Source organism: Narcine bancroftii, chromosome 4 (genome assembly GCF_036971445.1).
Source record: "Narcine bancroftii isolate sNarBan1 chromosome 4, sNarBan1.hap1, whole genome shotgun sequence".
Lineage (NCBI taxonomy): Eukaryota > Metazoa > Chordata > Chondrichthyes > Torpediniformes > Narcinidae > Narcine > Narcine bancroftii.
In genome coordinates, this window is record NC_091472.1 from 249920019 (window position 1) to 249933816 (window position 13798).

Here is a 13798-nt window from a genome sequence, read left to right on the forward strand (position 1 = left end):
AGAACACGTGACCTGAGACCAAGCCCGATTGAAACTAAAGATCTCATATGAATCATAGGTTAAATTGCATACTTAGATTTTTAAAAAATATCTACTTTCTAAAACAAAGTTAAAATCCTAGTGTCTATTATTAAAAAAAATTGAATGCTTTAGGCCAGTGCCATGTTTTGCAGTGTCAAATTCAAAAATCATTATCTTTTTAAAATTATTCTTCTTGCAAATTAGTGAAATGTTGTGTTTGTAATTGCTCCCTTTCAAAGAATTGTTATTATCTTCATTTGAAATGCAAATTAATTGTAATATTGATGGATGAATTTGTAAATAACATGACTTCCAAGTTAATAATGGCAATATCCTGAGTTTACAAATTTTTAAAATAACAAATAAATGAAACTTTTAAAATGCATTACATATTTTAATAACTTTAGAAATTAGTTGTTAAACATATAATGTAAAAAAATTAATAACTTGCATGGCAAAAGTACAACCATCAATCCTTAAATTTAAAACCAAATCTCACTTCTGAAGCTTTAAAACAATAGGAGTTGGGATTTTTGAATTTACAAAGAACAAGTTTTTGTTTTTTCTTCACTATGTGAAACATATCAATTCAAAAATGTTTAAACAAAATTCATATTTTTGGCTTCTTCAACAGTCTAGTTAAATTAGAAATAACTAATTTTAAGAAATACATTTAAAAACACAAGCAAAAAATTTATCTCAATACAGATATTATTTCTAAGGATGCATAATGTGTAAATATAGTTAAAACGTTACCAAAAAGAAGGCTGCAGACGAGGAATGTTTTTACACAGATTTTTCAATATATTTAACATTCAGAGTGAAATATTGTACAACCAAGAGTTTCATTTAAAATATGGAAATTCTAAGACTGATCCAGTGATCTGTGCATTAACATGTAACCAGAGTAAGTAACTTTAACCTCATAATCTATGAAATTGAACATCATATTTTGATTTATTTTTGATTAAACTTTCTTTTTGCAAAACTTTAAAATAATTATATTTTGTATTTTCTTGCAATTTAGGAGACCATTTCTGACCATTGAATATATGTCAATAAATGGAAAACTCCCATTCACTCACCATGTAATATTTTCTTCCCACATACACATCACTCCCTCTGGAGATTCGACCACTAACCATATGCACAAGGGGCAATTTACAGTGGGCATTTAACCCAGTCATTCTCAACTTTTTTTGGCTGTGGCCCCCTTAGATTCTGCTCAAAGTTTATCCCCCCCCCCCCCCCCACCCCGGTGAAGCAGTCTAGTCCAACCAACTACACAAAAAAATAATATTTTATAATTTTAGTCCATGGTGCCCCCTAAAATGTGCAATGCCCCCCCCTCCCCCAACCCCCCATTGAGAATGGATGAATTAACTTGCCAACCTGCATGTATTTGGGTTGTGGGAAGAAACTATCAAATACAGCACCAGAGGTCAGGATTAAACACGGGTCGTTAGGTTTCTGAGATGGCAGATCTACTCTGGGAGTCACTGTACTGACCATCTAGTTTGGCATTGGTCCATGTCTGTTTTGAAAATAACATTTCCTTTCCTGCTGCAACAGATAATTTACATTTTGTAATGTAACATTAATTTAGGCACACTAAAATATCCATAGATTCTAAATGGATGAATATTGACTTCCCTTTAGAACTTAATCTCTATGCAAGGCTAATTTGAGTGCTTGCTAAGAACCTGCAATCTAAATTTAGCATTTTTCAGCAATTAATTGTGGTTTATCTTGTGTAAAATTTTCTTTACTTTAAACTTTTCAATATAATTGTTTATTTAAAAATTTTAACATCTAAAATTGTATGCAAATTAATTAAAAATTCAGTCACTTATAAATATTATAGTAATATTTTTTAAAAGTACATATATCTGCCTATTTCAAATAGATCATTGCATAGCCAACTCATGTGGACACGTGTCACTGAATGATTTCTCTGGCAATTCTTTCAGACAGTGCATTCACTTTGGATTTAGCATTTCTATGAAGTAATTAATTCACGTCTGGTCTAGAATAAATTATTTAAATTAACAGTTCCAAAATTAGATGACTATACCAAGAACATGAAGGATAGCCTCCCTCCTTTCCCCACGCTCCCCCCCCCCCCCCCACCGCTACCTGCCCCTTGCCGTAAATAAAACTAAGGTGATCAACTTTTTTGGCTTTGACTGAAATTGATTTTCGTTTGAGAGTGTGAGATTTATTTATTTTGAAATGATGATATGAGCATGGTTTTAAAGTGCAGTGAAAGTATTTTCATAAAACAGTTTTTGCAATTTGCAAAATAACTACCAAATTTGTGCATTAAGTTGATACATCGCCTGATTCAGAAATATTAATGTCACACTAGACAGAAGGCTCACTGTTTCATGTTTAATTCTCAGATGTAGTTGTGTTAATACATTTATTAGACTGAATACAAATTGAACTGGAATGGCTAGGTTTATTCCCCTTGAAACAAAATCATTGGAAGGAGATCGGATTAGGTGTATAAGCTCTTGATGGGTATGTGTAAAATAATGAGCAAAACATAGGATATAATAATAAATTGATTTGAAATTCATCCTTGAGGATGTCAAAAGCAATCCATCTAAGATTTTTAAGGGGACACAAAATGATTTGCAGTACTTTAGAGGAAAGAATAGAGAAATGTGACTATGTTGCTCTCTGAAGAGATGACATGGATTTGATGACCCAAGTGACTTACTTCAGAACAACTGTCAGATTCTAAATAAACCTAAATTCCTAATCTTAATTTTGACTTTGGCGAGAGAAATTCACCTGAGCACAAAAGTCCAGACTGACACTTCATTGTGGTGCTGAGGGATTGCCATAATTGGAGAAGATCTTTCAATTGATTATTGTTTAAACTGAGGGTTTGCCTGCTTTCTTGGTTAGACAGAAACAATTCTTTGGAGCTATTTAAAAGGTTATCCTAAGAGTACAGGCCAATCTTGATCGTTTTGCTAATGTCATTGAAAAAAAACAAATGGTTTGGTTGATAGATTTCAGTTTGCTGGAGCTTGCTAAGTAAAAAAAAATTGTTTCCTACAATTATTTCTCTGCCTGCTGGAAAGAGAGTGAATAAGTGGATTTCCAAAAGAAACCAGGTATGCGTTTTCAGATAATGTATTTTAAGATACACGAAGGTGTAAATTCTCAGAGTTTGAAGACTTTTTATTTTCTTTCCTTTTCTCCATTTTTATTTGCAAATTGCCAGGCACAGCAACTCTTTGTAGGCCTTTGAATGACACGTAATATAAAGCTTTCCACTATATCTCAGTACAAATGACAATAATAAATTAATAAATGTAATCTAATCTTCCTTTAGTAAAAATCAATTTAACGTAGAGTGGAAATAAATAGCAAGGTAAATATAAAGCATAGACTTCCAGGAGAAGAGTTTCCAAGCTCTTAAATATAATAGGGGATCTTTGACTTCGATGCATTAATATCTGGTTATTTAAATCCGAGATGGCCAAACTAAAGCATTCCAAGATGTGTGAAATATTGGCATCCATGATTAAAATAGGAACGCCCTGCAAGTTTCTTCTGATCCGTAAAGACAACGCTCTGAGGAAAGAACGACCATGTTCTCGTTCGTTGAGACAACTTTAATTGTTTTGGTTTGTAGCTTTCATGCGCCGAATTAATGGAAGGATCATCTATGGCTGTAGTAAAATTGAACTCTAATTGTATTCTAAGATTTTACACAGCGGTTTTGGCCATTTAATCTCTTTTGTTCCAGTCAAGAATTGTGGAGCTGCATCTCTGATGTAAACGCTCGTGATTTGGAACACTGGGCTTTAGAATTTTCTCCCCATGAATAAAGTAGCTTCAGTTGCAGCGACGTTCACATGTGCGGCATATTTCCTTCTGTAGCAATTGGATTCCTCCATGAAAATTGACATCTCAATTGATTTAAAATTCAATAATTTGACATGGAATTCTGTAAGCAATATTTCTTTGTTGTTGCTTTAGTTTCCACTCTCCCACTTTCATTGGGAACACAGTTTGTGTTATTTTTCAGAACTGGATATGTACCCAAATCCACGACTTCACGTTTTCTCCATAGTCCGGTTTCGATGGTATTTATTTGAAGCCTATGCCCCATTTACACAAAGCGTCTCGAAACGTACCACTGCTTCCCTCGGGTGAGAATGTGCGATGAATGCGAAATGCCATGCCCTCCTTATCTCTTCCCCAAGAACGATTCACAAGTTTGATACTTGCCAGTATCAATTTTTAATCGTCAGGACGTGAATCAAAGTCTGCCAAGCTTCCAAACAGGGATAAGTAAGATACATGCCATTGTATCTGGGAATGTTTCAAGGAGGGAAATGGAATAGCCTGGTACACTTGGCAGAAAGGCAAATTCTACAGCAACATGTTGCTTAAAATTTGTTTTTATTGATTATATTCTTGGTCACTTTTCACACGCGTATTTACTTGATTTAACCGGTCCAAAAAAATGCACACGTTTTTGTCCAGACGCCCTGAGACTTCTGGTGTCGAGTTGGATATTTCTATCCCCAGCCCCAGGCCCGAGCACGCGGGCGCTGAGCACTCAAGGTGCATCGCTCTCGATGTAAGGGATGTCCCGATATCGACTCTCTATTTCCAGCCACTGTTTCACTGCTGTGTGGACTATGTCCTCGGAGAGGCGCTGTGCGTAATTTAGCAGCGCAGCGTCCACCAGCGATGTGTCCTCACAAATCTCCACTGAATTCGGCTCTACCATCACCATCTCCGACCCGCCATCCCTCGTACTGTCTCCTTGTATTGGGGTGTTGGCATTTTGCACCGAGTACTTGTGTTTTGATTTAAAACAGCCCATAATGCAATCGACATGGAGCGAAATGGGGTTTTCTTCAGGACTTCATTTGGTCTTCGGTCTCGGATTTTCGAGAGTAGAAAAGCTGCCTGCCCTGTTTACAGCAATGCAGATTTTTGGAAATTCTGCTGTACCATATGCTTCTACCCTTCCGTGGAACCCCACTACTTAATTGTCATGTTTGCCAATTTTATCTGTGAAAAGACATGCGGATAACTATTATTTCACGGCATAAAAATGAAATAGTCTTTACATAGAACAATTTCAACGTAATTTACGCGGCGATCCAGTAACTGTTACAGCCTGTATGGTGTCTAGTATTTATCAACACACGTACTAAAGTAGGTTGGCTTATCCCAGATAAAATTTCTGCAAAGATGAGGAATCAGTAAATAGTGTCACAGTGTAAACAGCATTACTTTATTGAATTGGCAACAAGACACGCGTACAAAATAGGAAAGGGGCAACAAGAATTGCTCACGAACTGCACTAACACTAAATGCTATCGTACATCAAAGTGATCAGTCACCACTCACCCTGAACGCAGCAAAGAAACGATTTATGACGGTCATTCCTAATTGCAAAGATTATTGCCGGGTATTAATCTTCATGGGCGCTTTAGTGTCCCATTTTCCTCACATTGCTGGTGATTTCTACTGTGACTGTCGGGAATGTCGCTTCTTTTGCTGGCGCGCGCTAAAAGAGGCGGCGGTTCTTCTCCGCGCTTGTGTCGATCAGACAGATCTTCAAACTCCCAATCCTGCCAACAGATCCCAAACCTTAGATCCGTGTGTCTTTTGAAAACACACCGCGAACGCTTCATTCTTTGCCTTCCAACATAACTGCACGTTGATTTGCAGCCTTGAGTTGGGTATTTCCGAGGAATAATCAAAATGAAACTGCTGATGTTTGTTGGGTTGTGTCATTTGTGACCCCTGGTACTCAGTCGGTATTTGGAGATGTTTCCTGTTGGGGAAAATGTATCCGCTGGCTTTTAACGCGAAGAACTGGTCCGTCGCTGGTTTAAATTTTGCTATGCGTTGATTTGTTTGCCTGCAAAATATAGATATATATATTTTGGAAACAGAAATCTAAATATGTGTACTCTAAAAACGCACGTTTTGTAATTTGCAGAGGCAGATTGCCACCTCCTGGACGCTTTCCATAACAGGCAGATGGCCGCGTCTTTTTCGTTCATTCATTCATAGGATTTTTTAAAAACTCACAAGCCGTCAGGAGACCCACATTTATTGCTCATTTCTGGTAACCTTTCTAGAATATGATGCCGAGCTAATGGATGACCGATGTGGGTGGCGAACGTACTCCCCTCAAGTTGCAAGATAAGGACTACTATTTTAACCATCTTTAAATCAAGATGGTTATATAGAGTTTATTCCCAGTCACTTTTTGCCTTTTCAGTCAAGGTGATTTTGGTTTGAGAGGTGCCAAAAAGGAAGATTTGTATGTTACTATCGTGTATTTTTAATGCACATGTTGCGTCTGTGCTGGGACAGATGATCCATTCAGATCAAACCAGTGCTGTATCCAGTAGGAAATTTCTGATGGCCTTGTGCTGCCCAGGGGTCCCGTCGCCTAGTGCATAGCAGGTGAGTGGACACTTATGCTGCTCAGGGATACCATCATTAAGTGCAGAACACTTTCCTGGTCAGCCTAGACAAGGAGAAACTCTGACAGGATATTGTTGATTGAATTTGTTGACAAGATATACCTGGAGAAGTTGCCAATGTTGTAACTGTGCTGGTATGGCTTGGTGGAAATGCAACTAGTCCAAGAGAACAAGCTTTCAGCACATAGCTGAATGTCAGGTCCCATAATCTTTGCTGATCTAATCATTTTTATGACAATCATTATGTGAATCAACTTGGCTGAAGATAGGCATTGTGATGGTGTGAACCTTAGGAGGAGGTTGAGTTAGATCATCCAACTAGCATTTCCAGTTGAAATGGTAGAGAATACTCTGCCTTAGCTTCTTACACTGATTTACAGATGTACATTTTTCCTCATCTCTGTCCTGGATTTGAAACCGTGAGCCTTGGCTCCAGGCAGCCTTGCCAAAGAATACCTGCATTGATCCTATTAGACTTGTCATCACATTGTTCGTTTCAATAAAATTACTTCTTCACAAGAGTATAGGAACCAATCTGCTTAATCTCTTCTTATGTGCCAAATCCGCTATCCTAGGAATTATTCTAGTTCACCTTTGTTGCACTCCTTTTAAATACTTCCTTCTGTAAGGAAAGAATCCAGGACAACATTCAAGTACAGTTTTGCCAGGACTGTTTATAATTGGAGCAAGACACTTTATCTTGAACTCAAATCCTTTTGCAATAAAAGGCAGTAAACTGTTTGGCTTCTCCATTGCTTGCTGTACTTGAAAATTAATCCAATGATTGATGTTCAGGGTATGTTATGTGAAGACCAGCTTTCACAGTGCTTCTGCATTTCTTGATGAATCAAACCTGGTTGCTACAAAACCATATGACGACTGGAGAAGAATTAGGCCATTTAGGCCCATTGAGTCTGCTCTGTTATTTCAATCATGGCTGATGTATTTTTGTCCTCACACCCATTATCCTACCTTCTCTCCATAACTAGTAATACCCTTACTTACCAAGAATCTACCAAATTCTGCTTTAAATATATTCAATAACTTGGCAACAATCTATGGCAACAAATTACATCATCCTCTAGCGGAATAAATTTTTCCTCATCTCTTTTCTAAAGGGATATCTTTTATTCTGGGGCTATGCCCTCTCGACCCAGACTCTCTAATTACCAGAAACATCTTCTCCATGTCCACTCTATTCAGCCCTTTCAATATTTGGTGTGTTTCAATGAGCTCCCCCAACCCTTTCATCCTTCTGTATTCCTGGGAATACAGGCCCAGAGCCATCAAATGCTCCTCATTTGTTAATCCTCCCATCCCTGCAATCACTCTCCTGAACCCTCTTGACTTTTTCCAATCCGAGTATATCCTCCCTTAAATATAGAGCCCAAAACTGATCACAATAGTCCAAATTTGGTCTGACCAATACCTTGTAAAGCCCCATTACATCCTTGCCTTTATATTAAACTTGTCCTTCTGCAATGATTGTTAATATTTCATTTGCCTTCCTTACTACTGATTTAATCTGAAAATTAACCTTTAGGGAATCCTGCACTATGACTCCCAAGTCTCTTTGAACCTCTGATTTCTGAATTCTCTCCCCATTTAGAAAATAGTCTATGCTATTATTCTTTCTCCCAAAGTGCATGACCTCACACCCCTCTGCTGTATTCCATCTGCCACTTCTTTGCCCATCCTCCCAAACTATCCAAGTGCCTTGTTTGGCCCTGCTTCCCCAAAACTAGCAGCCCTTCCAGCATTCTTATCTAATGGAAAAGTTTTATATGCAGCTTATCAAACATTCTCTGGAAATCCAAGTACACAACATTCACTTTTTCTCCTTTATCCAATGCACTTGTCATATTTCAAAGAACTCCAGTAAATTTGTTAAACATGACTTTGGCTTTCTGAATGCATGATGTGTCTGCCTGATGGAAAATTTCTATCTAGATGTTTCTGTATTTCTTCTTAATGATAGTATCAGTAATTTTCTGACTACAGATGATAAGCTAACTGCCCTTTTGTCTACACCCTTTTTTTAAACATTGGCATGACATTTGCAGTCTTTGAATCCAAAGGGACCTACCCAGAGTACAGAGAATTTTGGTAAATGATCAGAAACATCTCCACTCCAACTTCCACCATTTCCTGTGATGCATTCCATCAGGACAAAAGGACATATAAATCTTCAGGCCCACTTGTTTACTCAACAGTATCTCCTTAGTGATAATGATTGTATTGATGTCATTGCATCCATAACGCCTCCCTTTGCCAATTAGATATGTCCTCCTCCATGAAGACCAACACAAAATAGTTGCTCAAGTCCTTGGGCATTTCTACATAACCCAACATTAATTTCCTCTTCTCATCTTCCAAAGGACATTTACTTTAGCCACTCTTTCTACTTTATATAATTACAAAATCTTTTACGATCTTGTTTTATGTTTTGTTCCAGTTTACTTTCATAATCTATCCTTCTTTGCTTCATTGCATGCTTATTTTTCTTTGTTGCCTTTTAGTTTTCTCAATCTTCTAGTTTTCCACTACTCCATGCAACTTTGTATGCATGAGATTTTAGTTTGATGCTTTATTTTATTTCCTCAGTTATCCTCAATCTAATTGTCCTTGTGTTAACTAGATTAGACTTTTGTTGAACATCGAAAAAAATCTCTTAAATTACTGATCCTCATCTGTCCTAATGTTAGCCAACATGGACTGTTTATTCTGTTGTTTAAGCAAAACATGCTAATTTTGGATTGAAATATTGCCCCACCTATTTGTAGGAGAAATGAAATCTTTCCAGGAGGATCTCAAGCTACTCTAGTTGAAGACAGCATGTTCTCTTATGTTCAGTAATATGCTGTTCAAGAAAGCTATCAAAGACCGACTCAAACAATCTGATTTGCTCAATCTTTGTGCAAGTTGGAGTCCCCTATGACAATTGCCATTCCATTCTTACATGCAACAAATATTTCTTGGTTCCACTGAACTGTTATTATTTGGTGACTGATCACTTCCCTTTACTATTCCTAATCCCTACCAATATGGATTACACATTTGCTTCTTCAATTTCATATAATCTCTCACTATTGCCCTGCTCTCATCCTTAATAAAGAACTCTACCCACCCCCTTTTGTTCTTGCCCATACTGTCGTTTTACCTGATATCCTTGGATATTTAATTCCAATCATCTCCATCCTGCAACCATGTTTCTGTAAAGGCCACTCAATCATGTGCCTTTGTACGGATTTTGTGCCTCAAGTTAATTGATCTTGTGTCAAATACTATGGATATTCAGATGAATCGTCCTTTTAAAATCAAGTAATCTTTGTCTCTTTTGCATTTGACTTTTCTGTACTCCACTCTTGTTTTTCTCTTTTCTAACTTTTGCTTTGGTTTCTGCATTGCTTCTCTCTTTCTGCCTGGATTCTCACCCCCCCCACCTCCCCTGACATATTAGTTTAAATCCTTCCCAATGGCAATCCCCCAAGGATATTAATGCTAAGTAAAAATACCACCTTTCAGGGCCTACTTTTTAATTAATCTACTAGTTTTCTAAATTCAGTTTGTATGAGCTTATTCCACTTTTTTGTCCTATATCATTGGTACATACATACACCACAACAACTGGCTGTTCACCCTTCCCTTTCAGAATGCCCTACAACTGAAACATCCCTGATCCTTGCATCCTGTTTCTGGCCACAGAAATTCCACTTACCATGAAATTCCCACATTTTCACTCTTGCCTCCCACTCTTTTTCCTACCTTCCTGTGCAGCACAGCCACCCACAGCGCCATGATCTTGGCTTCTGCTGCCTTCTCCGATGAGCCAACTCCCCCAACACTATCCAACATGGCAGATCTCTTTTGGAAGATGATACAGGGGCTCCTGCACTATCTTCCTGCCACTCCTCTACCTGTTGGACTCCCATTCCCTATCCTTTGGTGTGTCCAACTCATTCAGTGTGTTATTTACCACATTCTCAGCATCATGGATGCTCCAAAATGAATTAATGGGCAGATCCAGTGCCATCCTGGTTGATCAGGTGCTGCAGCTGGACACACTTCCTGCACACATCGTCATCAGGAGTGATGGCAACATTCCCTGAGTTGCCATCTTGTGCAGAAGGAGCATGACCATGACTAAAAACATTGATGAGAAAGCTTGACTAGCTATGAAAGTTAAAAAGTAAGAACATTACCTTCACTTTAGCTTAGTGTTGCACACCCTCTTCACCAAAGTTCAGTACTCACCGAAGCCCACACTTAGACAACCAGTAGCACTTGGACAAGACAGGAGCCCTTAGTGTTCAACAAAAAGGTCTGCAGACACTGTAATTGTAGTTTACTACATAAAAGTGCTGGAGAAACTTATCAGGTCATGTGATGTTCTTTATGGCAAAGGGTTTCATTCTCAGCCTTTTGTTAAGGTATGAGCAAAAAGCAGATAGACATCTGAATAAAATGGTAGAATGATGGGTAGGGGAGGACCATAGGCAAGAGGTGGATGTGGGTGGGAGGGCAGGAGAAAAAAGCTGGGAAATGATAGGGGAGGGGTAGCTCTGTGAATGGAGAGGTGAGGGTGTAGCCAACTGCAGGGAAGGAGACAGTGAGTTGGGGAAAGAGAGGGAGATGGGAGAGGCTTGACAGAAACTGGAGGTCAATGTCAATGCCATCTGGTTGGAGAATGCCCAGGCAGAATAGTAGGTGTTGTTCCTCCAATTTGTGGACATCCCGGTTTGGCAGTGCTTGAGACCATGGGCAGACATGTCAGCATGGGAGTGGGATGTGGAATTGAAATGGCTGGCCACTGGGAGGTCCCTGATAATACAGCAGCAGAGCAAAGATGCTCAACAAAATGATCTCCCAGTCTGTGTCCAGTCCTCTCCAATGTAGAGGAGGCCACAACAGGAGAATTGAATGCAGTAGATAACCCTGTAGATTCACAAGGTTTCCATATCATTGGGTCTCAAGAAAATATTACTTTCCAAAGTACTTCTTTACATCTGCATAACACAGTAACATCCCCACAATCTGGCAATAATGTCAAACTACAAGATTTTCTGGAATATTAAGATCCTATTCCTATTAACAATCAACAAATTTTTATTTTAAAGGTTGGAAAATACTGTCTAGGATACCTTTGATTGACCGGAATCTCGGTAATTCTTTATCCTTATGGTATGTGTAAAAATAAATAAGCAACATGCTGGAAAAAAACTTTCTAAAAAATAAATTGATTTGATTTAAGCACATTTTCATCTTGTTCTTCCATTCTCATGTTTAATCAATATTAAATGCATGGAATTATACTTTCCTTTTAACTGTTTGATCAAAATGTGGGTTGCAAAACATTAAGTAAGGTGATAGTTAAACGAAATCAGTTAGATACACCACTTATATTTTTAAATGTTTACTAAAAATACTGCATTCACCTTCTGAAGAGCAAAATACCACCTCATAGTTTAACGTTATGACAATCCTGCTTTTCTTTTTTTAAAAAACATTATTTATTCGTTCAAAATACAGATAAGTAACATATATAACAATAAACTAAACATGAACATATTTTATATATATGAAAGAAAAAAAGAAAGAAAAAGAGAAAAAAAGGAAACACAACCCCCCCCCCTTTCAGCCAACTCTCCTAAGGAGAGCCATAAAGAGAAAAGAAAAAGAAAAATGAAGCATACATATTAAGATCTAATCAATGTAAATCAAAATGTCAATATTCTGAATATAACAACCACTTATTAATAAAAAAACTATAGTTATCACGCAAAACAGATGTGATTTTTTCCATTATTAAACAATATTTCATCTCATTATGCCATCTATTAATATCAATCATATTCGTATCTTTCCACGTACTAGCAATACATTTTTTCGCTACAGACAATGCTAAATATACAAAAGCAAGTTGAAATTTATCTAATCCCAGACCTTTCAGAGGTTGCAAACTATCCAATAAAAATACTGTCAGATCTAAAGCTATTTTAAACTTATACAGGTATTTCAGAAACAATTGTACTTCCTTCCAAAATGATTGTATATATATACATGATCAAACCACGTGAAAAAAAGTTCCAAAAGTGTTACCACATCTAAAACACAAATCTGATTCATGAAAACCATATTTTTTAAATTTTTCAGATGTTAAGTATAATTGATGTAAAAAATTATAATTAATCATTGCATAACATGCATTTATCAGTCTAGTTACACTATCATAACAAATATCTGACCAATCATCCTCGGAAAAAATAAAACCAATCTCCACTTCCATATAACCATATAATCATGTAACCACTTACAGCACAGAACAGGCCAGTTCGGCCCTACTAGTCCATGCCCACTGACCAGCACCCGGTCCATACCCCTCCAGTCCTCTCCTCTCCATGTAACAATCCAGTCTATCCTTAAATGTAACCAATGATCCCGCCTCAACCACGTCTGCCGGAAGCTCATTCCACATCCCTACCACCCTTTGCGTAAAGAAATTTCCCCTCAAGTTCCCCTTATAATTTTCCCCCTTCAATCTTAAACCATGCCCTCTAGTTTGAATCTCCCCCACTCTTAATTGAAAAAGCCTATCCACATTTACTCTGTCTGTCCCTTTTAAAATCTTAAACACCTCTATCTAGTCCCCCCTCAATCTTCTACGCTCCAGAGAAAAAAGCCCTAGTCTGCACAACCTTTCCCTGTAACTCAAACCTTGAAATCCTGTCAACATTCTCGTGAACCTTCTCTGTACTCTCTCTATTTTGTTTATATCTTTCCTATAATTTGGTGACCAAAACTGTACACAGTACTCCAAATTTGGCCTCACCAATGCCTTGTACAATTTCATCATAACCTCCCTACTCTTGAATTCAATACTCCGATTTATGAAGGCCAACATTCCAAATGCCTTCTTCACCACACCATCTACCTGAGTATCAGCCTTGAGGGTACTATTTACCATCACTCCTAAATCCCTTTGTTGCTCTGCACATCTCAATAGCCTACCATTTAATGCATATGACCTATTTAGATTTGCCTTTCCAAAATGTAACACCTCACACTTATCTGTATTAAATTCCATCAGCCATTTCTCAGCCCACACCTCCAGCCTTCCTAAATCACCTTTTAATCTACAGTAATCTTCCTCACTGTCCACAACACCACCAATCTTTGTATCATCCGCAAACTTGCTTATCCAATTCTCCACCCCTACTTCCAGATCGTTAATATATATAACAAACAATAGTGGACCCAGGACCGATCCCTGAGGAACTCCACTAGTCACCGGTCTCCAA

The 13798-nt window shown here is 37.8% G+C and overlaps 1 protein-coding gene across 4 annotated transcripts in view; it reads left to right on the forward strand.

Moving 5' to 3' along the window:
• hibch (3-hydroxyisobutyryl-CoA hydrolase) overlaps positions 1-13798 on the forward strand; it is a 135161-nt gene that overhangs the window by 111977 nt on the left and 9386 nt on the right. For 2 of the 4 annotated variants that reach the window (XM_069934675.1, XM_069934678.1), the window contains exon 14: positions 11618-11662. The exons of 1 other annotated variant lie outside the window; for it this stretch is intronic. In XM_069934675.1, coding sequence (XP_069790776.1) covers positions 11618-11662 — 45 coding nt within the window. Of the gene's footprint in view, positions 1-11617; positions 11682-13798 lie in introns of all 4 variants that reach the window. One more of the 4 variants, XM_069934680.1, reaches the window with a different exon arrangement.